Source organism: Venturia canescens, chromosome 2 (genome assembly GCF_019457755.1).
Source record: "Venturia canescens isolate UGA chromosome 2, ASM1945775v1, whole genome shotgun sequence".
Taxonomy (NCBI): domain Eukaryota; kingdom Metazoa; phylum Arthropoda; class Insecta; order Hymenoptera; family Ichneumonidae; genus Venturia; species Venturia canescens.
The window spans coordinates 18,807,537-18,833,444 of NC_057422.1; the positions used below are offsets into that span (position 1 = coordinate 18,807,537).

Consider the following 25,908-nt stretch of genomic DNA (forward strand, 5'->3'; position numbering starts at 1 on the left):
ATTTTTGTGAAAAATTTTTATTTTTTTGACTTTATCTCTAAGCGAGTGGATTTATGAAAAAAATGTGAATGACAATCTTGTAGGAAATTTAATTTCCCACAGAAGAGGTCTTATAAATCAGATCGCTCAGAGTGATATTTGTCGAGATATAAAAAGTTAACTTCTTCATTGTATAAAATTTTTCAAAATTACCTCGCTCGTGCCTACGGTTTTTCGTTTCGCTCTTGCTCAATCGCACCGATCAGCGATGGACCCCATACCTTTGCCCATACTTACCGTACTTTGGGATCTCGATGCTGTTAAAACACATTCAACACATCGCAGTCATTTTTTTACATAAAAAAGTTAAAAACAATAATTTAACAAAATTTATTGAATTTGTTTAGTTCCAGCTTTAGTTGAAGAACAATAACTATATTTGATGAAAAAAATCTGGCGGATCTCGATTCAAATTACTAAAACTCGCCTTCATTCTGAGTCTGACTTTGAACCATTACACTGTTTTTATTTTATGAAACAGTGATTGTTGTCACAATCAATATAATTTACAAATATTCATAAATGTCATCAGAAAAAAAAATTAATAACACAAGAATTTTCTTTCAACATCAGTATTTGCTCTGTGCGCGTGGACGGAGCCAAAAATCTAATCTACTGCACTAATAGTATTATGGCCGTTTTCTCCGACGCGGTTCAAACTCAGTTCAATTTTTTTCATTTAGTTTCGAAATAGGATGAACCGAGTTTAAAATCAGATTAACGTTCGAGAAAACGGGCATAAGTGTATTCATGCATACTGCCAGCGCCACCATAAAGGGGGCTCCGGCGTTTTTGAAGGCATCAGAACTATACGTATACATGACACACGCTCACTTTCAAAGTAGTATGTGTACGCGCACAGAGCGAATATGAATCAAAATATCAGAAATCTCTTGACTTGCAGACTCTTAAGGTGTGTTCCACTTATCGCCCAAAACGCCTAAAATGCCCCAATATCCTATCCCAGTAGCCGTCGTCTGGGCGTTACGGGCGATAAGTGGAACGCACCTTTAGATGCTGTGGCTTCCTTAGCAACGATTGCAACGATCGCAACGATATATAAGAGAAGGGGAGAGGTCAGCTGACGCTTCGAATGTGTAAAGCACATGGATACGTCGCTGCGCACTCTACAGTCTATAAGTGAAACTACATTTCCCGTGTCAAAAGCTACACGGGCCCTGTTGTTCCGTGTAAATCTACGTTCTCTGATACGTATACCATACTACGTACTTGTTTAGACTGGTTTAGGCAAAGTGACAATATATTGGATATACATAATTGGATTCGTCGTTCCGTTTCTCATTTTAATGGATCTACAATTATTGGTTTACATAACAAATAATACGATCTTTAGACTGATTGCGATCGTTCATTCTCGTTCATATATTAACGAGATGAACTTTGAATGTTTACATTTCAGGTAAGGTGAATGAAACAGAAATGAATCAGTTTTAAGCTTTATACCTACTGTACCGCATATGCTAGTCAGTTGAGTAGCGCGGAATTGCACAATGTTTTTATTTGTACCCCGTTTAATATGCACTTTGTGAATTTGTTAGACAGCATGCTTTATTAACCTAAATAAATATTGATCACTGTAGATTTGCTACATGAAAATGAAAAATTCGCTGTTAAACAGTACCAAATCAAGCTTAGAAAAATCCATTAATTTAATGGATTCATGAAAATTATTCAGAGAAATGTAATCCGATAGAGTGCATCATAATTTGTTATAAACTAATAAATTAATCATTTTTCAACAAATCCTAACAAAAATTTACCATCACAAAAGTCTGTATTCATCAGTGTGTTTGTGAATCTGTTTCTCCTATTATTTTTCTAGGTTGTTTGTCTTTCTCTGATATCATAATAATAACTTGTTGGAGTTGTTATTTTTTCATTACTATATGAACTTTTCTTTGAGTTTGAAATGCAATAATTTTTTCACATAATGTGTTTCCGTAATGAAGCAAGTGACAAGTTCTTTTTGAGAATAAAATTTTTTACAAATCTTTTATTCGTACCATTCTGTCTAAAAAATTTATACCTTACAAAGTCCAACAACATGTTTTTATTCTGGAATACAATTTTCATACATTTTTCTGAAAATATAAATTTTCTAAAATAAGTTTAAAAGACTCATTGATAAGTGGAATGCATTTTCCAGAGAATGACTAATTAACATGAATGAATTTTGATTTTTTCTTTAATGCTTCTAGATAAAAATGTATGTCGAAAAATTAATTGACCATTGAGGAGTTTCAAAAAAAATAGAAGCACAGTATCCAAAAGATGGCAAGGGGTCAAAAATATGGGAACGAAAGTATCGACGTTCTGAGGAAAGGATGTTTGGACCATTACGATTCAGTGGCTTGCAGTCGTATTAGTGTCTTAGTTCTAATTGGTGGAATGACATTAGTTTTTGTTCTACTGAAGATCGTCAAATATCATGCTTACAAGCATTCCCGGATGCACCATTATCTCATCTTTTATTTTTCTGCAACTCAATGTATATTGTGGTGAGTAAAAGAAAAATACTACTACTGACAATGCAGTGAAAATAAAAATAAATAATACAGAATTACTCACATAAAAATTGAATTATTGAATTTTCCTTTAAGATACTAAATCAATAAATCACAAAGAAATAGTCAAAAGATTGTTACAATTCATCACAATGCAGTCTACAGAAGTTTTGGAATACCACTAATCCATATTATCTTATTTCAGCATTTTCAATTCTATATTTGGGACACGTCATCCACAATTGGATTTTGCAACGTACTATCTAAAGTTGTTACACTTCATTGTAGTTTGTCATTTTTTTTCTTCATCGGCTGCTAAAAATCGTCATCGTGATGATATTATCCAACATGTTGTTAATCCAATATTGGGTCTTTATACACTCTACCTGACGGCTGTTATCCTCATGGGAATGGTCGACATTACCAGCACGTGGACTCAATGCTTTCGTAAATATTTTTAACAGTTATTCTATGTAGATGATTTTTAAAATAAGCGTGTAATTAACAAAACGTCTATTAGTTAGAAATTATTATTTGACATCAATCGAAGGTTCGCCAGAAGATGAAAAAAAAATTTAGTCCTACATTTGTGAATACTCTGATTACAATGCCTTAAATTACTTTTTCAATCAAAACGAAAATAACTGGTAACAAATGCATAATTTTTTATTATAATCAGAGGAATAGGAAATTTTTATCCATTGTTAAAATATGTTGCTTACATGGTTCAAAATTTATTTTCTTGTCTAAATATTATTTCAGGTCCTTACTGGTTAATGCTTTCCGGCGCTGATTTCACAGCCGTACAGCTTTTTGCTTCGGTTGCCCTATATCTCACATACGATAGCAAAAGATCGGCCATATCAGCCCTTGTTTTACCGACGATACGTTTCGAAACCCGAGATATTTGGCTCATCGTTTTCGCCTTTGAAGTTTCGGCTTTTGTCTCGATTTTCTTCGACGGCCTGATGATATTCAGTGAGTAATTTTCTCTATGAATGTTGAACAAGATTATTTACAATTGCATTCCAAACCAATTAGAATTTTTATAATTTTCACAGTCGGCAAAGAAGAAACGGGTTGTAGTGGTATTTACAATCACGTTCAAATTTATTATAGTCTATTCATAATAATAATCACCGTACTCAAATATTTATTGCCAACGTGGATGTTGCTTGCTGTTTTTCAACCGATTCGCGTCAAGTCTCGACCATCCGAAGTTGGGTTGACCTCGCACTACAATTTGGTAAATGAGTTGTTCATTTTTCCATCTATAAGTTTTAATAGCATTTCGTTTTTTCGAACGAAAACTGCTAATTTATACAAGGAATAATTTGATTTTGAACAAAAGAAAAACGAGAAAGTAATGAAAGAAAGCAATTCATTGAGAGTATTTTTATACGTCAAGGTAGATGGAAACGGAAATTTACGAATTTTCAAAAGCCTCGAAAATTTGAAAAAAAATTAAGTAAACAGTAGAAATCGTAAAAAAAATGCTGATTTTCATGAACAATAAAAATCAAAATGGATAATTGAGTAGAAATAAACGAATTATGTCCAACTAAATGACACTTTTGTTTCTGTTTAAAGGATCGGTTTTGCGAGAATCAATACAGAAGAATATTATTTTCCCCGAATCTCGGTACATCAACATTATCGAATCATCCCACGATACCGTACTCGAACGACTCTCCGTTGTACGGTAGTTTCGGTGATTTCTCGTACACCGACAGTTTGTCGGATATTTCGCCAACGATAGCGAATCGCTGGAGTCTCGATGAGGATTGCGACTTGGTAGATAAACGAAGCGGTGGTTTCGAGCAATCGAACGACGCGAACAACGGCAAATTTACCGTTAGCCAGTACCAATCATATCACGAGAAAACGATCAAACTTCCTGACGATAAAAATAACATTACCAATGCTCAAACAAGCTGTGATCTCTCGACTATTAACGAAGAAAGCCACAGTGTGACTGGTAGCTCATAAATATAAAGAGACACGAAAAAATCTAAAAAACAATTTCAAACGAGAAAAGTTGAAAATAAACGTGCCTTGCTCAATTGAATCTAAGTCAAGACGAACCTAGTCGGTCAAACAACGATGAGAATTTTTTGTATGATTTAAAGTATGAAATATTATTCGGTGTTGAAACGCATCACTGCAACTTTTTCATTCGATTTTCTCTCGATAATAAGATTGTCTATAATAAAGATGTATACAACACTAATGAAAAGGAAGATAGTTGCAGAGTGATAACGTGTTCGGCTCTCACGACCCGTGACGTGAAATAATGAAGATCCAACGATGAGGCTAGTACTCCGATTAGTTATAACGAAAAAGACAGGAACGGACTAAAACGTCGCTGGAGGTATAAGACTTGTCGATCACAACTAATACTTCAAGTTCGTAAAATGGATTTATTAGATTCTCGATAAGTTGGTTTTAACCTAGTATATGCATCATCTTTTAGCGTAAATACTTTTAGGCAAATTTTTTATTACGCAACACATTATAATCTGGCGTGGCGTTCAAGCAATTTTTCAATATGAACATGAAAATAATCGCCATCGGTACGGCACTTTTTCAAGGTATTTTTTAAAAGACATGAGAAAGTAAATAAACGGTAAAATTTCACATGCATGCTATATTTTTCTATTCACGTTCAATAAAATTCACTGAACTCTGTGATGCACTAGACACTGTGGTAAAATGTTCTTTTATGAAAAACAAATTTTACAATTCTCGATCGTTGCTGTTGGCCCGTGTCTGGTAACAAAACACAGAAAAATCAAGATTTTCTAGCATTTATGGTTGTTTAATAATGGGCTTATGTTATTTGCGTGATCAGTAGCCGCAGCAACTGCCAAATACCGAGACCATCTATATAAACTTCAAGAGTAACGTTTGTAACGAAAAAAATGATAAAAATCTGATATATCTGAATCCTTTTTTATTCGATTTGATGCAGTTTTGTTTTTCTTAAAAAACTGAATTTAACGATTCGAGATGGCAGCTCAATTATCATCAAGTTGTCTTTTTCATCGATTCTATTATCTTTGCGTTCGTCGTTTTCTCTTTGACCAAGATTTTTGCTTTCACATCATTAAAGATATGTATTTGCAACTGAATGATTGCAAGTTGAACTTTTTTTCGAGAGTTACATTATTCAATGTTGCTTGCAAAACTACACGAGAAGAACAAAACAATTCGATAATATCTGTGTTTTTTCTTTTTAGGTAAATAATCAGAAGTGCTTCTTCCCAAAAATGTGGATAAAGATTTTTTTTCGTCTGGACTGCTTCGATTGGTCACCGCTAACGATATTCCTTCGGCGAAGGCTGACATTTTTTACCAATTCCCTAAATTATGGGGTTTTGGAGTTTCTCGAATGGTTGGAATTCCGGCTGTCTGACAGTTTCTCGGACACATATCCCGAGATGTTTTGAACTTTCCTAGCTATTTTTTCTTTATATTTATGTGCATATCTACACGGTATCGTCTCCCCCTTGTCCCCTGACCCACGCGTCATGTGCGGAATCGTTGCACACCAGGAAGTAGTTGGACGGGTCCGGAACATCTTTGGATGTGTGTGCTGCGGATTCGTTGAACACGGAGAATTAGTTAGACGAGCCCGGGCACTTTTGGAAGTGTGTGAAAAATTATTGCTCACGTGGAAATGCTCGGTGGTTCCGAACATCTATGGGTGCATGCGTGCGCGGGATCAAGTAGGAATCGTGCAAGTGAAGCGTTATGAGGCTAAAGTAGAGATGTTTGACGCCTAGGGAAACGATACTTTATAGAAATGCCTCAAAAAGTGACCTTCGAAGTTCGATATCTCGAAAAATGTTGTGATGCGCCAAAATCCCTTCCACAGGGTCTCTTATACCGTCGAAAAAGGTCTGTGAAAAAAGTGTAAGCGAATCGGAGACAACTTCTCCGAAGTCTACCCCAATTATGCAAAAACCTTACGATCGGTTTTCTGCTTAAAAACCCATACTGTGTGGAACCCTTTCGACGTCCCCCAACTGATTATTATTATAAAACACGGATATTAACCGATAGGAACGAAAAAAAATCTAACGCCAATTTTGGGAAAAGCACGTCTGTAGAACCTTTAAATGGAAAGAGTCGAAACATAAAATTGAAAGGAAAATATTGATTCGACAGAAATGAAATAGCGATAGCAAGGGGTCGACGACAAAATCGCACGATCGTCTATTTATCTTACTGTTAGAGCAAGAAAATATTCCAATAACGCGTCGCCCTCCTTTGCGAAAATAACATACCAGCAACAACAAGATTTTGTCCTCTAATGTAATATTTTTCACTCCAGAATTCAAAATGCAATTATCTTTAACACTCGAAAAAAAAACAAAAAAACAAAAAAAACAAAAAACAAGCAGCTACGAATTGCCCGAGAAAATTTCAGATCATCAATAAAATTTCACCAAAGAAACTTTGCTCCCATTTCTAAGCTCAAAAGCCAGATGTTTGTTTTCCACTTGACACAAAGATTCATGAAACTACAAAATATTGTCAAGACGTCTGTAGAGTATCTTCTTATCTTATCCGTAAATCTGGAACTCCAAAAAAACGCGTGAGAAATTGTTTCGGCATGACTCCGTGAGGAAATGAAATAATTGTTGAAATCATTTGAGCCAAGTACTTGGCCCGCTGCTTAAATGTTGATGAAATAATTACGAAAAATTAGAACGTATGCAGGTTCGATCGAAAACATGATCGAGAGGAATATATGTAAATTAGACTAGCTGTACATTCACGAGGTTCCCTTATCTTCCGTATATGAGAATGAACGGCTGTTTTATCACTTGTTATTTTTCGAAGCCTCCCCCTCTTCACATTCTCTCTTCTTCGCACTTCCCGCGTCATATATTTCCCCCCTCGCCGTTAACCTGTCGCAATCGTTTTGATATTTTCCCCTCATTGTCATGTTTCAATCTCGAATACGTATGTATGAGGCATTCGAGGCGAAACCGTCGCGTCCGAGAGACTTCATGCTGTAGGGTCGACAATAATCGATCGTGATTTTTCTCTGTAGTATGGCGCTGAAGTTTCCAACGTTGAAGTCCAACGAAATGGTCTAAAAAAACTCTCAAATAATTCCAGTAAATCTCCAACTTTGTTCCCTGCCGAATTTCCAATTCGTCATATTTCAAGCCACATCAATAATTCGTGAAATAAAAAAATAATGAATTATTAATCTTTTTTTCGTTCATTTCGTTGAACTCCAACGTTGCAAACTTCACCGTCGTTCTGTAGTTATTCAATTGATTTTTCGAACGTTAAGAAAAGTGGACTCTATTTCGTACGAAGATTTTTCACTTCTTTTCCGTCACTTATGGAAAAGCACTCCCACAATTAACATCGTGAAATCAATCGAATTTTCTTTCTATCTTTTTTATTTAATTTTAAGGTTTATGTCCGTTAATTGTGAGTTATTTGACGTGTAAAAAACGGCCTCTTTAAGGAGTTTCGGTACAAAAGTCTAAATATTAAGAAATTGATCAAATTTGGTGATAATGTTCTTCAACATCAAGTGCGAAAACACAAATTTTTTCAAAATTTTCTTCTACTTAGTTATCGAGTAATTACGCATTAAAGCAGATTTCTTATGCCCGAAATGTATACCTGTATATATGGAAACGCTATGCTTATACACGTGAACTTTAGTGATCAATTACTCGATAACTGTGTAGAAGAAAAATCTTAAAAAATTTGTATTGTCAAATTTGGCACTAAAGAATATGTTCACCAAATTTTATAAAATTCTGAACTTTTTGAAATTTTTTATGGTTTTAGCATGGTTTAGTACGGCAACATTGTATCGCCTGTACCGAAACTCCTTAACTGTTCGTAAAGCGAAATATGGCCAACTCTGCGAAACTAAACGAAAAAACAAAAGCGTTAGATTTTTAGATAAACATTTATTTATTTGAAACAGTAACAGAAGTTGCTGAGATAATGGAGTGTAGATATTCATAACTTTTGCGCTGAGTGCGCCTGGATTACTGTACACCTGCGAACACCGTTCTACCTTCACTCCTCGACCGCTTTCACGAACTTGACCGTTTTCACACACGTTTGCACGTATTTTTCACCTTTTTGCAACATTCTAATGAAACCTGGGCTTTACGTTTTTTAGTGGGAAACTTACACTTTCAAGATCGGTTGCAAGATTGCGCATTAAAAACTTCTAATTACAATAATGCAAAGAGTAATTATCTGACAGGTTTCGCAAAATACCTTTCAGTATCTATTAATTCACAAAGCGCCTGCGCTACGACTTTAAAATAGTCTGGATTATGCATTTAAAAAAAGACGCGTTAACCGCCGGTTTTTTTGTGTTTCTCTCTTAATTAAAAAATCCGATCGAGTCATTTCAGCGTTCCTCTACAATTCCCTCTTCAAAGCATTTCATTCGACATTAGCTTTCATTCGACACGAGATAAACGAGAATTACACGAATTTCTGGCATAAAAAGCGTCAATAAAAAAATCACCTCCTGAAAATTGATACGAGCGAATGAAAAATCAGGAGGGCGAATCAATTTTTTCTTAAGACGAATGTAAACCTTCAAAACTTAATGCGATTGACGAAAATATTTACTTGTTTTGGAAAAACGCTCTGAATTATTGGGATGAAAAATAGCGATGCAAACATTTTCGAATAACGTGTAACCCCCGCTGCCTAAACTCTCGGCGCCTCAATGAACCAACAAACGTTTGAGCAACTGTTCGATTTTCGCTGCCTACATTTTTTACATCGAGTCCTTATGATACTCACTCAGGACAGTGTGATACAATCTGTTTTCACAAAAGATTATTATTTTTCGAGTATATAATGGAATGAAAATAAATCTTTTCTCAATACTAACTCAATTAGGTGTAGAGTGGAAATCCATTGGGTCTGAAAAGCCCTGTATATTTACGTCGACTAGAAGTGTAAAGCCCGCAGTTTATATGGTTCCCAAAAACATCACCGGGATTTGAACCCGTGAACCTGAGAGTAAGAAAATGTACAGTGTATCGCTTCTCCCACTCCGAACGAGTCGGAGGGGAAATATCCATCGGTCGATAGTAGCAACATCACTCGGCTGCGCTAGCCACTAAAAAAGTGGGGCCAAGCGGTCCGTAAGAAGTACACTTCTATGAGGATCCATGTTCGTGACGTCGAGATAATTCATCTTTCATACGTCAAGTAGCTGCACATACACAAAGATTGCAAAAGGGTAGGACGGAAGAGGGAGAAAAACGAGCGAGAGAGAGAGAGAGAAAGTTGACACCCCCTTCTTTAGCCCACTTGACTCCTCTCATCAGCTCTTTTCCTCCAATAATACGGCTTTTACACGTTATTCTATATTACATGCTGATAATGTAATGCGAGTTTGAATAAACACGTACACACAAACTCGTATGAATACACGAATGCGTTGGCTCCTTAAGTTGGTCGCCCCTCACCAGCCTTCTTAAAGCAGTCCCCCCCGAACGCTGATAAATAAATATTAATCGATAGTTAATTCAAATTCATTATTCGTGAACGATCGAAGAAGGAAAATTGACACAAGTGAACCGCCACTCGCCCGAGCGAGTTCTTTTTTTCGGCTTATTCGTGCAGAAACGCTTCCAACGCTACGGTATTATTAATTCTCGTAATACTGTGAATTCATAGATTTTTTCTATTCGAATGTTCGTTAAAAGGTAAATTTTCGATCGGCCCGAATTCGCTCACAAAATAGGAGCCGTGTTAAAAATCCGGGCAGCGTCGAGTTGGTGAATATACAATATTGAAGATCGCAGTGCTCGTGGCCAATCGATTGTCGGAATCGATCGTCGCTCGATATTTCGGTGGAGATTTGTTTCGATGGGAACATCTTCGTCGAACCCTTCCGGCTTTGCTGTTAACTACCAATATTTGGTAATTTAGTTATACTGGATAATGAGCGACGAGTTTCCAGCCGAAATAAACAAAGCTGAGCTTCTATCTGCCTAAAAAATATTGTTCTGGGAATCATGGTCCATCTAAAACGCAAGGTAATTTTATTTTTTACATTCCCTTCGAGTCGCAGTATTACAGGAAGCTTCAGTGAACGCGGACGAGATCTGGGACGATTCTGTTTGTACTGCTTCCGTCTGAAACGTATTTTTATGTCTGCTTTGAGAGCCACTTTCACATTTGCATAAAATTGCCCGTTCAACTTTTGTTCAATTTTGAAATTCTTCTGGACTCAGCTCGCTGCACTCGTATTATATTGAAAAAACGGGATTTTTGACACTTTTTACGAAATTTCGTCCCTCAGATTTTCACCTCTAAAGCTTGCCGTAAATAGTTCAAAAAAATTCCACTTGATCGCAGGCCTGTCGCATAACTATTGCGTGACTAATATCTAATCGCTATTTCGAAAAAGCAAACTCATCTTTATCGTTGATCTTCAAAAGGATGTACTTTTTTAAGGCCTTCAAAAAGGGTCGGCTCAAAGTATACTTCACTTTTTTAGTGGCCTGCGCGGTCGGTTTTCCGGTTCCGATTCTCGCTGCGTTATTTACCTAAGTACATGATCCGAGATCGCCGTCCAATTTTTAGATACAGATTGTTATATGAGATAATTCTTTTGTACGATGACTTTCGGTAGAGCAGCACGTGACTCCATATTATGAAAATGGCCGGAGAGTGATCAGCTTATAAAAATCTTTGCAATCGAAAGTTGATACAGCAAAAACGTGCAAACAAAATGCACAGTACAAACAAACAAATGTCTTGTCTTTTTTTTTGTTCTTAAAATGAGTCTAGAATACGTGTTCTCGAATTTGAAAATGTCGTTTGTAATACTGACTGATTCGCTGTTAAAATAATTTCTAATTTTATGCCCATCGTTTTGAGAAACTTGATGAGAGACGGGTATAAACAATTTCAATTGTTTTTAAGAAAGAACGGTAGTTCTTCGTAACATCTCTAGCGATTTTTTAAATTTGATTATTTCATTTTTTCGTTTGAAAAAGCGGTATAAATAAATGATCAATTGATATTGCTCATAAAAAAGAACGATCGTTCTCCTACAGGTCTCCAACGATTTTCATCGTTGAGTAAGTTCAATAAGAATTGAAATCTCCAGGGGTAAAAAACCACTGTATTTTCGCTTCAATAAGCGGTGTAAATGAACATACCGTCAATATTTGTATTGTTGTGCACTTATGTATAAAAATACGAAATAAACGCGATTAAAAAAATATGCATTTTTCCGATCGCTTCTCACATTTTAAGGAGGCTCGGTCGCGAATGCTTGCGCAACAGAAAAAAATAATTTTTTAATATCTCATAGTTAGATTACCAATAATGACATGTGCAAAATTTCAGATGGGGTCATCGACCATTTAAGAATGAAAAAAATCGTGAAAGTTAGGATTTTTAACACGGGTCTTATGGAAGAGTCACTCTCAAAACGCGTGTCCTAAGGGATATATATGCACTTACGCAACAGAAATAAACAAAAAAATAGAGTATTGTTCTCCAAATCGTAAGGATTCAGAATATATCAAAAAAGTTTGGAGTTATCGACCTATCTAAAAAGATATTGACTGTTAAAATGTCTACAAACTCGATGTTCTGGGACGTTTCGTGACGGTGAGACGATTCCGCAACGTCGCAGAAATCAGATGTTCATCACAGCGCTGAAGCGCATGCGCGATATTTGAAGCATCGACCTGTCTAACCTGGAATTTGTGAAAAACACACACACGTCCGGGCGTGTGTATACGCGTACATAGAGGTTAAAAAAACGAATTAATTGTATAAAAACAAGTTTTAACGATTAACGCAATTTATATACCTATTTTCCAACAATAATAAATAATGTTGTATATCACAGGTAATGAGACCGAAAAAAAAAATCGTAATAGATCGTTGAGTATTTCGCTGTATGAAATCAAGTCATTTTCAGCTGTTGAACTATTTTCTCTATATTTCGACGTTGCCACTTTTTTGTGAGCATAGGATCGTAACGTCAAACTGTACCTTTTTTTCTGTTCTTTTTTTTATTGATGGGTGACTGATTATTTCTGTTTTAAATAATTAATAATCGTTTTATAATGCATTGCGGCAATGCGAATATGCGTATTTAAAAAAAAAAACGGGGTGCCCCGTTCATGCACCCACAGAACCCGGCCCTACGCGACCGAGCTTCCTTAAGATTGTGAGGTTAATCATTATATTGTATTCACTGCTCGCACTCTGCACAAATCCCGGTTCAATGCTCGTTACGTTTCCGCACAATACAACACTTTTCTCCATAATCTACAACGCGAGCAACATCCCGATTTTTTCAAGTCGCTGGAAATTTACGCTTGCCGCGCGAGCTCACAGTTTCGGCTGTCAAACGATTCAGGGTTAGGCCCTCGTAAAAGCAAGGCAATTGATGATTGAGAATATGACGATCGCGCAAACGGAGTTCCGGCTAACCAAAATTTGACGAAATCGGTGTGTTCGCTTCCTGCGCGTGGGCCGAGCCAAAAATCTAATTGGGATCTGACATGGAGGCGTGGCCAAGCTAAAAATGGCGCATACCGGGGTGCAACGTACATGTAAGTGTCACATCTTCAAGTGACTTGTGCGTGTGTTAGTTGTCCATGTTGCACCCCGGTTGTAGTTCAAAATTTGACACCAGATGTCTCATGAATTTTGTCAGATCCCAATACTACTGCGCTAATAGTTTAGTGTATTCATGCATACTGCCAGCGCCACCATAAAGGGGGCTCCGGCGTTTTTGGAGGCATACAGAACTATACGTATACACGACACACGCTCACTTTTAAAGTAGCGATCATTTTTTTCAACCAAGATTTCAAAATGAAAATTTGTGCCATACCACACTGTATACACAGTTCAGTTTTTATCAAAATCGGTTGAACAGTGTGTTATAACGAATTTTGCAATCGAAAATTCAGTACCGGCGAAGCGACTGATTCATCCTCTTAAAACAGTTCATCAGTCGAAATCTCTGAAACTAGATGGTCAAAAATTTCCATTTTTTAAAATATATTAATCCCACAATAGTATTGTATTCACGACTGATTTTATTCTTTTATTTTCAATGTTCGAGTAAACCTTGCAACTATTGTGTAGCTATCTCTCTCGCACTCATGCAAGTGATAGATCACCTTAAGTCGAAAATGTCGAAAATTAACAGTGCGAACTACTGCGAACGCCATGCCACTAAGCGGCGGATTGGATCGCAGAAAATTTATAACTTCAAGTTGCCCGTAAGGCCCGTAAGATCTGGGCTTCTCTTTTATATAATTTTTACTTCGTTACCAAAACTCAATCCCAAATGGACCTTTTTCTCTCACTCGGTTTGAATCGAAATTTTCGTCAAAGCGTTAGGCGCAAAAAAGGGTACTCGTTGGACGTCCCGCGAGTGTGGTTTCGAAACACGGTTGTCCTGCTGTCTTCGAATCTACCCCGCGCCGTTTACAGTGCAGTTCTCTTTAAGTTAACCCTCAAATTCAAAAAACTATTCAACCATTCTTTCCTACTACTATGTTTGTAAAACGTGTACTCCCTCGGAAATGAAACTCTCAGATCGAAAGGTACTTTTTGAATAAAAAATGAGCCACTAAATCTAAATTAATATTCTTATTCAAATGCAACAAATTTCCGGCTCGTTGAAAGATTTTAATATAATTCTTACCATAATCATCAGAATAATAACAAGAAAATCATTCACAGCGGTATTATAAGTGAAAATGACATAACAATTATTTGCATTGCTTTTTAAGCGCTACAATGAAATCATTGCTGGTACCAAGATTATTAAACATTTTGCAGAGAAAAATTATCTTTGCTCATATCTTTGAACTATGTAGACAGCGAGCGTGAAAATCAGGACACAATGACCAAACAAAATAGTCTAGAAGAGAAAATTTCAAAGTTGAAAGATCAGCCAATGCAACACTCGTACCTGAGTATTGTAGATAGGCAAAGAGAGATTATATTTGATTAGTATATTAAGAAATTATTCATCGAGGTGGCTGGTCAAAGATCAAATTCAAAGATAATTTATCAGAAACAAATTTGTGTTTTCACCTTTATGCAATGATTTCTTCTGCCTCACTTAAGTGAAACCTGCTGTAATTTCTATAATTCTTTGAATACCCAAACAAAATTTAATACAGTATTCTCAAAACTTTATGCTTCTCACAATCCTTTGTAAAAAAAGGTTTTCACAAATCAAACATTTTTGTAGATTCTGTCCCGAGGAGGTTTAATGAGCCGATTACAGCAAACTATCAGATTCAGTTCATCGCTTAAGATCCAAGATGAAGAACAAATACCATCCGAACGTTCTTTCAAGGTATTTTTTCTGCAAAACTCCATCATTAATTCATATTCTTCAGCAATTCCCAGATTCAAAGAAAATAGTAATTTCATTATTAGTTATCGTAAATAAAATTCTGCAAACAATAATTGTCTAATTGAGTATTTTTTGAATTTCAGTATTCAGATTTAACAGTTCGGTTTGCTCCACCGCAGCTTCTCCAACCTAAACCCAATGTCAGCGATCTTACATTCGGCAAATATTTCACAGATCATATGCTCAAAATATTTTATTATGAGGCATTGGGTGGCTGGCAAGCACCCATGATAACACCCTTTGAAAATCTTGTACTCCATCCTGCAGCCAAAGTTCTTCATTATGCGGTTGAAGTAAGAAATTCATAATTTTGACTTTTCTAGCTTTAAAAACAATTGAGTGCTAGTAGAAGCAGATAGTTTCAGAAAGTCCGTACAAATGAAAGTGAGTTGACGCTTTTAAAAAATGAAGATTTGTTGAACCAGTAGTTTTTTGTAGTTTCTAATATCAGACCCAATTGGAATTCGGTAGAAATAAAGCCATTTGTTTTGATAAAAAGATGCCTTGGGAAAGACTGGTTGTCAGTAATGCTTTTGGGAAAACGAACAGGAATTTGAAAATTAATAGAACGAGAGAAATTCGAAAGTATCGGATCATTGAAAGATGATATTTGAAGTTTTTTTTCTCAAATACTCCAAGAATAAACATGCGAATTTAGAAGATATTTTATTTCAGTCAAATCGCATAACATCCATATAAAATTGGATTTACACAGGATTTATTGTCAAAATGATCAGCTCTCAACGTGAATGGCGTTCTCAAACTAAATTATCTCAAATCGAAGAGAGAAAGAGAAAATGCCTCAACAGTGACGCAACCACCTAAAATAACTTCAATATTTTGACGATTGTGTGGACCAGCTGTCCAATTATATTGGCAATTGGGTGATAACCAAAAAGATGAAGAAAAGAATTCATGATTATTGGAGGTATCAGTCGATACTCCAAAAAAACACGGAAACTATAGATTTAAAAAAATGTGAAAATACATAAGAAATCTTTGAAAATGAAGCATTGTGACGTTCGAAATCGAAATCGATCACGTCAGCGATGAATCAAGGTTGACAGTCAACGATTGGAATTGCGCAAGAAAAATAAAATCGAATAAAATAGACGAAATAAAAAACATTACGTTGTATGCCCATGATCGGGTATGACCTTGTGACATTGTTTCTGATAACTTATCAAAGTTCGAATGCTTATAATGTCAAGATTATATCCTACATTTGAAGAGACAATTGAAATTATTTCGTTTCATTTTTCAAATTATATCATACAAACTCGGCAGAAATAATAGTTCCAAGCAATTTTCACACTCTACTCAGACGTTAAAAAATGTGAATACAATTTATTTCATTACAACTTTGCTGCAATAAAATTACTTTAACCTGACAAAAATAATCGTCATTGTTATTCAAGACAGGAAATCAATAACAACAAAAGTATACATCGAGAGCTATTAATTTATAATTAAAAATAGCTACTTGAATTTTTGGTCGAGGTAAATGATCGATAAATTTACGTATTAAAATAAAAGTTATTATAAATAAATTAAGTATTGAGATTTTTAGGAATAAAGGAACAGTTACAGTTAAGAAATTATGGAGAAAATTTGCACTCGTGTTGAATCAGATAGAAAACTGCTTGTTCGAGAATGCTTCGTTCGAATCTTGCAAATAAATTCGTTTATCTCGTTAAGAGAAAAAAAATGTTGTTGCAGCTGCTTGAAAATACGTGTAAGCCTCGTCATTGCGAGATATCAGTAGTTACAAGTCTTGACCCCCGATATATTTTTAAAAAAACTCCGTTTCTGCGTGTTCGCTTCGCATTGTTAAAAAGAAATTGAACACGATTATTTCGATGATTGATTGAAATGTGGATATGTATATTTTTTTTAGCTCTTCGAAGGAATGAAGGCCTATCGGGGTGTCGATGGGAAAATAAGGATTTTCAGACCTGATATGAATATGGAGAGAATGAACAGCTCAGCAATAAGATCCGGGTTGCCCACATTCAGCGGTCCCGAACTTATCAAATGCCTTCAAAGATTCATCAGTATAGATCAAGAATGGGTACCACATTCCGAAGCCTCTAGTCTATATATTCGCCCAACCCTCATTGGCATCGATGTACGTAGCATACAATTTCTTTTTTCATTTATCCTGTTTTTTACGCACTTTTTTTTGTAATTTTTCAATTGTTCACATTCCATTGTTACTGGGATTTTTCGTTTACTTAGTTCTCTGGTTTGAATTTTCTACTGCATGATTTTTTACATAATTTTCAAAATTCAAATTATAAAATTTTTCAATCCATTTCTCTTGAGTAGTTTATTCATTAATTTTTCTAAATGTTGTCTTACAAATTATATCCCAACGATTGTCGTGATTGGCTTCCTTTTTGTGGCTTTTTAAAATTATCGATAAAAATATAATATGACTGATTAAGTTCTAGAATATTTACATTGTGTTGTCAGATATTCAGACGTGAATCGTGGGCGATGCAAATTGTGCTAAATTTTTCAAACGTCTTATCACTCTAAGATATATTGGGAAAACTTCTTTTTTCCACATGCCATGGAATGTGAATATTGAAATATCTTTTTTTTTCGACGTTTTTTTACAGAACATGTAAAATTCAGTACGTATATGTAGATACAAGAAACGGTGGTTTCGAGGACAAATATCAGTTTTGAAGACCATCCTCAAAACTTCTATAAAAAATTGTAGTACCTTTAGAAAAATATGAACGAGCCTCGAGAGGTGTGTACTTAATTAAATATGTCTTCATTTTAGCCTACATTGGGAGTTGCTGCGGCGGATTCATCCCTTCTCTACGTCATTTTATCACCAGTAGGTTCTTACTTTAAAAACTCGAAGGCAGAGAAAGGAGTATCTTTGCTCGCCGATCCTCGCTACACAAGAGCTTGGCCTGGAGGATGTGGCGATGCAAAAATGGGCAGTAATTACGCCCCGACGATACAAGTCCAAAGGGAAGCAACCGAAAAAGGCCTACAACAAGTTCTATGGCTGTTTGGCGATGACAATCAATTGACCGAAGTGGGCACCATGAATATTTTCATGGTTTACATAAACGACGATGGAGGTACACATTCGATAAATATCAAAAGATTTACACGTTGGAAACATTGAATTTTTTTCACAAGATTGTGTGAAGAGCTAAAATATGAAATACCTCAAAATTATTCGAATTACAATTTTTTCAATATGCTACCAATTTTCATGCAACGTTCTGTTTTTTCATTTTATTTCCACAGAGAAAGAATTAGTTACGCCACCCCTTAACGGTCTAATTTTACCTGGAATCACTAGGAATTCGATTCTAGCGCTAGCTCGCGAATGGAATCAATTCCGAGTTACCGAAAGAACAGTTACTATGGATGAGGTTCGTCAGTTACTTTCTAAAAAGAGGGTAAGTTGTGATTATTAACTGAACAATACTCTCGATATTTCCAAATTCATTTTGATTATTGTTATAAATCTTGATACAATGAATTATTCAGTCCTCACTAAAAAGCTTCTTTTTTCTCAGTTGTTGGAAATGTTTGGTGCCGGAACAGCATGTATCGTAAGTCCAATAGAAAACATCAATTACGTTGGTGAGAATTTTCATGTGCCAACGATGAAACAAGCGGATCCTCTTTGGAGAGCATTTCTCAAGCATCTCTCGGACATACAATACGGTTATATACGAGATCACCCATGGGCACTGGAAATCGACTAATTATTATGTCAATAAGGCCGAGCGAAAGTGATAATTTTGAAAAATTAGAAGCAAATCCATTAACTTATTTTCTCAAGATGTAAAGAAAAGAGAGCGTTTTATTTTGACAATAGAATCATGAATGAACTACACAGAAAAATATTTCAAAAATCTGTACAGAACCGTGCATTCAGGCTTTCTTTTAATCTCACAACCCTGCAAATCAACCGCGACTTAATCATTGGATTATATTTGTATAAAGAGTACTGAAATTAATTTAAGTGATTTTTTCATTTGTATGACGACTGTAAAAAAGCAATCGAATTTTTCCCGGGAATCTTTTGTGTTTCGGACACTCAATTGTAAGAGAGAAGTTTCATTTGATGAAACATGAAAAATTAGTGAAAATAATCTCTAAAAAATAACGATTGTTTATCGTTTTTTATTGATCGAGAAAAACCTCTATATTGTATTATTTAATAAGACGGAACATCTGAGCGAAAAAGAATGAATGAAATCGGTCATCCTGTGAAATTCGTGTGCTTGTGTGTGTTTTGGGTTTTCCTTTGCGCTTCCGTGGCTATACTTTAATAAATTCGTCTCATTGCGCACGACCAAATGTACATATTAGTTTTATTACGAATTCTTACTGTAAATAAATAGTTCAATTTTTGCAAATGATGCAAGTAATCGTTATTTCATTACTTGCGCTCCGAATCCTCCGTTTTGAGAGATATTTGTTTTTGAATGAAAAAATTTCAGCACAATAATCAAACGATAGAAAGATGAGTAGTTGGTAAATATTTTTATCATCTGTTTTATTTTTCTGATTGTACTTTTTCCGATATGATAGCTATTTTAAGCCTTTCCCCCACCTTTGGACAAAATTACGCACCAATTTTTCGTCTCTATGCAATGTAGTATGGAGGAATCGTTTTCAATCTCATTTCGTTTTTTGCAATCACACACGACGTTGCAATGCAAAAATATCATAGGAAATTTTCATACCGACAAAAGAAAGATTCGGGGCACCATAATATTTTTTATAGCCGCCAAATGTTGCTCCAGAATAACTCGATGTCAGTGTATAGATAAAAAAACACAATTTGAAAATAAACTCTTCTTACCGACTGGACGGAATAAGGGAAACGTTTGCAGTATCGACCGATGATTCGACTGGAACCGGTTATATATATGTATATATACGTATAACGATGACGATTTGACACGTTCTAAAATCGACCGCAACGAAAGTGGCGCGATTCTCGAACTCGAAAGAACATAAGGAGCGACGAAGGCGACGAATCCCAACTTCGTCATCGTGGTGATCATTATATTTTCCTGATTGTATATATATACTGCGTTCAGTGCGTTCTGCAAGTGTGTCGCGCTAGCATTCTCACTCTCTCCCGCACGTACACACACGGAAAAAAAATGGACGAAAATGGCATGTGAGGTGTTGTTTTATTGCGTCAGTGAAATGTTTGGTTATTACGGCCGCCTAGAATGGGAGGCTGCATAGGGATTACGAGGGCGAGGAACTCCTCTGTCGACGATACTTCGGCTAATTCGACCAGAACTATTTTTGGTAAGTAAGTCGCTTTTTTTTCGATTTTCTCTCCTTTTATCGTTATCTTTTCCTTCTCTCTCGCTCCTGTGTGCTGTCGACCTTCCACCTCGGCACCCCTCTCTTCGCCCGCGACGCCTTAACGACAAAAACAGGTCTCATTTTCCATCTAACCTTCATTTCATTTCTAAAACATTTTTTCCAATTATACCTATTCATTCTCATCACCCCCACTTCTCCACGGACCCGCAACGAAAATAACCCAAACAAAAGTTCTTTACCTTGTTCATTCGTGTTTTTTTCTCCGCGGAAGAATTTGACAGTATCATTTCGATTTTTATACAACACTTTTTTCGATAATCAAAGGTCAAGGGTGATATACATGAATAATTCGTTATATATTCATTTTTTTTACAACTTCTCCCAACTCTTATCAGTAAATGTTTTTTTTTCTGTTGTAATGAATTTTCCACTAGCGTTCAGTATGCCTCTTTTTCAAAGATACACTTTTGTGAATATTTTTATGTTATGTTTCATCATTAGTTTTTCTGTAAAGTGATACACAAACTTTTGCTAAGTTCTTCCTTCATTATTTAATCGTAAACACACTCTTCTGCTGTTTTTTCTTCCATCTCTTTCGCTTACACCTTTCCCTGGTTTTTCTACACTCACTTTGACTCGTAGATAATTTTTGAAACTCAAAATTTTTACAAATGATTGTTCATAATCAAAAAGCAAATGTAATAAATATGTTTCATACAGAACCCACAAATTTGCATAACCAAGTTTGCAGCTTATAATTTCTGGAAAATTGTTACTTATCAGGAGTGAAAGCTTTTTGTAGCTCTGTTTGTGATCTTGATAAAGTTGTTCCAAGATATCGTTTACTTTATATAATTCTTAAAAATATAATTTTCTATTTTCAAACGGAAATGGAAACATGAAATATAGCAAATTCAAGAAAAAATCACCCGCTGTGCCATGAAGCGATAAGATGGAAATCGGACGTTCCGTTGACAGAAGGGCAATTGAGAAGTAAACGAGACGAATTCTGGGATACTGCTCCAGCTTTTGATGGACGCAAAGAAATATGGGATGCCTTGCGAGCAGGAGCAACAGCGGCTGAATCGCAGGATTATCAATTGGCTCAGGCCATCTTGGACGGAGCCAATGTTTCTGTACCCAATGGTTATCTGACTGAATGTTACGACGAACTGGGCACTCGTTATCAAGTTCCCATTTACTGCCTCTCTTATCCTATCAATATCGTCAAGGAGGACAGTGGCCGGGATTCACCTGCTGATTGTTCCGGTAAACCTGCTAATAATTGTTTCCTATCTTTTGCTTTATCTTCATGAATAGAAACTGGATTTCACGAATTTTGTAATTTATGATATTGTCATATGATGTTTCTTTGCTATTCTGTCTCTTGATATTGCCAAAAGTTATCTATTGGTGATTGCTTTTGCAATTTGGTGCTCTCACAAAGTAGACGACTCGGAATATCATGAGATCAGAATATAACCTGAAAACAAATGGATTCTATTGTCATTCGTTGAAAATTTAAATCAACATAGTGGAAAACACTCTGAAATTTAAACGATATATTTTCAACTAGAACCTGTAGACGGTGGAACAGAATTGACTCTTAAACTGAGACTGTCAACTACCCTAGGTGATGTAAAATTGCCAGTTTACAGTAAAGACACTGTTGGAATTGCTAAGAAGAAATTACAGGTGCGTATAGTAAAAGAATAAAGAATTTTATTTTATACGAAAATTGCTAGATATACATTTCTTAAAATATAATAATTTTTTTTTCAAATTATATTTTTTTTAGTCTTATTCCACTTTTTTTTACTGGATCTTTCCACTTTTTTTTCCCCCTCTTTCTATTATCTGTACTGTATCGCATTTGCCGAAAGCGAAGGGAAACTGCAGAAAACCTTGCACTGATACAGCCGGTACTTTGGTTGATCCCCTCGAGTGACAGTGCGAGCACGTTTAAGCGCGTCGACCAGAGGTGCTCAAACACATGAGCCTCTGGTGAGCCGTATACCGCCGCACATATACCACAAGAGGTCTTAGGCCATGGATTTATGAAGGTGGAGTCCGAATAACCTCGGGATCACAGCAGCACTTGAAAAAATTTTCAATTGTGTCGTGGCCGGGGGATTCGAACCCGTCTGCAGATTGAGCCCGAATCCTTGTCTATCGGACCAACTGCTCACCCTTTTTCAAATTATATATATCTTAAATTTCTACACCAAATTTTTCCGAACTTAGCCATGCATACGGTTACAAAATAGAATGAAAGATTCGAACAATACCCGTGGCGCTTCTGATTAACTTACCACTAATTTTTCCCCGCACATCACGGCTTTATTTCTGGTTTTTAAAACGACAATCTTGTCCTGGAATATTTCAGTTTTTTTTTTCTTTGAAAAATTGAAGTTTTAATGGTGTCGTTCTACACTTTTGTCATAAATTTTCTGTATTATATTTCCGAAAGGAAATGATCAAGTTTTAACTCGATATTCCAAATTTCAAACATTATTTTTACTTGAATTTGATGGATCATAATTGGTTCGAATATCAATCACAGTATGAATTTTTTTACAGAGCCAAGAGGGACTCGAACCATCGAAGCAGAGGTGGTTTTTCGGAGGCAAATTACTGGGTGACAAGATGCACATAGAGGAGGCCAAAATCCAGCCTGGTTACGTTATACAAGTCATTGTTAATTCGGAAAAAACGGACGACAGTCCGTCCAAGACTAGCTGAACGCGACAAAGCAGCTTTTTATTAATATTATTTTTAATATTATAAATATTAATATCGTAATTATTGAAACGTTTTCTTGTGCGGCACGCTTCTATATCAAAACAGCAATCAGCGATGAGCCCTTCCTGTATGACAATCAAATTTTTCGATTTTAGCACTTCTTCATGCGCAAATATTCAACCTTCTTCATTTACCCTTTTGGGGAAGAAAGAATTATCTATAAAAAATCCAATGTTTTCTAAATCCATTTCACCCGAGAAAATTTATGGGAAGGGCGAAATTCCCGATCGATTTGTAATACAGTAATGTGCTTATCAGAAATATCGAAAAAAGTTAAATATGTACAGTAAGGTCGACTGAAGTTTTACTGCATAGGTGTTTTTTGCATTAACATATAAATCCATTCGTATTCAGTGACACACGTTACTTTATACAACTAAGGTTAGTCAAGTTAGTAACTAAATATTCATATTTCGAAAAACAAATCGAATATTACAATTTTTTTCCATAACAATGGCTTATAATTATTTCTTCACGTAATTCAAAATTCAGTAATTTTCAGGTCCTTAATCCGAGGTAGTTGATATTTTGAAAACCGATTTTTCGGCAGGCCTAAAAATGAAAGCCTAACCCTGATTTATTTCTTTTCTCAAATATTTTTCATCTTATAAATTCTTTCAATATTGTCAGATTTTGTATTTTGATAAAAGAAAAGCACATGATGGAAATATTTCCTCCGTTCTATTCGAGTGATATTAAAAAACTTTTACTGTTCGGGAATTCAATCCCCAAATCCTCAAACAAAAAGGAACGAGCCTGCCGTAGAATCAAATGTGAAGATGTAAAAAAAAAATTGTTCTGAAGCACGCGAATTAAAAATGGCCCAAAATCCAAGAAATCAATTCTAATTTCAGTCGAGCTCAGAGCTCGCACAGGATACTTCATTTTCTAATGAAAAAATTAATTTTAAAATGTATATCTTTTCGTACTGTACAAGCGCCTGAGTGCTCGAATAATTAATGCGTTATTAATTACTCAGGCATGAAAATATGTGCGAAAAAGTACCGCGTAACAATGTGAAAAGAAAACTGAGCTATTATTGACTGAAACATAGTTTTGCGAAAAATGGCCATCCATGATTACGTTTTTAACATTTTTTCAAGGTTATTTATGTAGATTCCCCAATAGTACAATTCGAGGAGTCCGAGCTTGTCAGGAGAAACAAAAGAAATAACACTTTCGTGTGTGAACTCTTTTCTTTGAACGCGAAAATCTGTAAATTAATTGTGTAAAGCGAATTTGTAATGGGAAGTTGGTAAAATGCATTTACGATAGTTGTAACAATTTCTTTTTTCATTAGAAATCGTCGCAAAAATCTCTATTTCATTTTATTTTATTTTTTTTTTCATCGACTGGCTTTACGGAAAATGCGCGAAATTTTAAATTCACATGCTTTGTCACTTCTATTGTTTCGTGCATCGTAAATATTATAACGATTATCATAACAATTATTTATACTACATTTCGAAAGATAAAAAAAATTGTGATAACAATATGCCCGGTTCGTTTATTCGTTCCGATCGAACTGACAAAAGTGAACTTATCTCCTTTTTGCTATTGAAACAGATAAAAGGGAAAAAAATATTCGTGATACAAATTTGAGACTCGCGCACATTACTATAATGCTTAAATCCTGTTTTTGTTTCTTTAAATATTATCATCTTTCTCTTAATAATTTGTAAAGCACAATAACGATTTTGCGATCTATACATAATTTTTTAAAAAACAATGTATAAAGTTAACGAGTGCTCAAACGCCTGTAGATTTAGAATGAACAGCGAATGCATTGTTTTTTCGTTTTCTTTTTTTGTTTTTCTAACAACGTAAGCATCGAAGCACCAACTGCGATTTTTTATCAAAAAGTGTGTGACGGAAAAGAAAGAAGAGTGAAACGATAGAGAAATGGACAAAAGACGCGAGTTGTGAATTCGATCGAATTGAAATCGTGTTTTTTTGTAAATAGTCAACGGAAAGAAGCAAAAAATCAGTGTAATTTTGAGGGAAAAAAAACAAGTGCAATTTATATGATGCGTGGCGAGACGCCCTCTGTTTTTATGTAGACATGGCCACGTTGGACCAAAATGTGTACGAAACACATATTAAAAAAATAATAATAAAAGAATATGAATAAACCAGATTTTAACGAAGAAACGACACCGGAGAATGACTGATGATTGGTAACGACAAATACAGTACGACTGCCAATAATAATATTATTTATAAAACTGGAAAAAATTGAATTTCCTCCTCTCAGCCCTCGTGGTTAATAGTAAAGTCAGAATTGTATATCGCTGAGATTAAAAAAAAAAAGATAAATTTGGATCCATATCGTTATTAGCTGGAAAATTCCTTATTGTAATAAAATATCTTTGGAAGAGGGGAAAAATGAAGCCTAATAAAGCAGGGTTTTTTCTAAAACGAATAAGCGAATAAAAAATAAACCATTACGCTTTTTTCAATAATCTGTTCCGGTTGAGCTCGAGTGGAACATGGAAAAAAGGAAAAACCAAAACTCATTTTAGTCGGGGTACACGTTTGTTGCGACTTAAGTTTTATCATAATCCAATCAGTGTTTTTTAAAATCTTTTTTGGCAACGAAAAGTACCAAAATTTTGTCATTTTTTCTGTGGCTAAGATATCAAAAGGCGAATTTTTTGATCAATTAGTTTCGAAGAGTAAATTTTTGTAACACGTTAATATTTTATTTCCGCGTTACTTACATAATCAAAACACGATGCAACGTCGAAATAAAAAGAAAGAAACGTACGTTCTTGTCTCAATATT

The 25,908-nt window shown here is 35.4% G+C and overlaps 3 protein-coding genes across 6 annotated transcripts; all 3 read left to right on the forward strand.

Annotated features, from left to right (window-relative positions):
- Nucleotides 1-1,195: 1,195 nt before the first annotated feature.
- Nucleotides 1,196-5,201, forward strand: LOC122406161 (uncharacterized). The gene is made up of 6 exons (XM_043411436.1): nucleotides 1,196-1,459; nucleotides 2,259-2,558; nucleotides 2,770-3,011; nucleotides 3,327-3,542; nucleotides 3,626-3,810; nucleotides 4,155-5,201. The coding sequence occupies exons 2-6, from the start codon at nucleotides 2,332-2,334 to the stop codon at nucleotides 4,551-4,553; spliced, it is 1,269 nt and encodes a 422-aa protein (XP_043267371.1). The 5' UTR covers nucleotides 1,196-1,459; nucleotides 2,259-2,331; the 3' UTR covers nucleotides 4,554-5,201.
- A 3,135-nt stretch (nucleotides 5,202-8,336) lies between these two features.
- Bcat (Branched chain amino acid transaminase) lies at nucleotides 8,337-19,394 on the forward strand. Of its 3 annotated transcripts, none has more exons than XM_043411429.1 (7): nucleotides 8,337-10,618; nucleotides 14,824-14,931; nucleotides 15,075-15,284; nucleotides 16,889-17,119; nucleotides 17,786-18,095; nucleotides 18,268-18,422; nucleotides 18,543-19,394. In XM_043411429.1, the coding sequence occupies exons 1-7, from the start codon at nucleotides 10,598-10,600 to the stop codon at nucleotides 18,732-18,734; spliced, it is 1,227 nt and encodes a 408-aa protein (XP_043267364.1). In that variant the 5' UTR covers nucleotides 8,337-10,597; the 3' UTR covers nucleotides 18,735-19,394. The 3 variants fall into 3 exon arrangements, with proteins under 3 accessions (XP_043267364.1, XP_043267363.1, XP_043267365.1); XM_043411428.1 differs by lacking the exon at nucleotides 8,337-10,618 and adding an exon at nucleotides 13,736-13,840; XM_043411430.1 differs by lacking the exon at nucleotides 8,337-10,618 and adding an exon at nucleotides 13,863-14,167.
- A 603-nt stretch (nucleotides 19,395-19,997) lies between these two features.
- On the forward strand, nucleotides 19,998-25,906 carry LOC122406166 (ubiquitin domain-containing protein 1). 2 transcript variants are annotated; one of them, XM_043411450.1, is made up of 4 exons: nucleotides 19,998-20,301; nucleotides 21,232-21,591; nucleotides 21,908-22,017; nucleotides 22,903-25,906. In XM_043411450.1, the coding sequence occupies exons 1-4, from the start codon at nucleotides 20,220-20,222 to the stop codon at nucleotides 23,062-23,064; spliced, it is 714 nt and encodes a 237-aa protein (XP_043267385.1). In that variant the 5' UTR covers nucleotides 19,998-20,219; the 3' UTR covers nucleotides 23,065-25,906. The 2 variants fall into 2 exon arrangements, with proteins under 2 accessions (XP_043267385.1, XP_043267384.1); XM_043411449.1 differs by having other exon boundaries at nucleotides 20,001-20,301; nucleotides 21,899-22,017.
- Nucleotides 25,907-25,908: the final 2 nt, after the last annotated feature.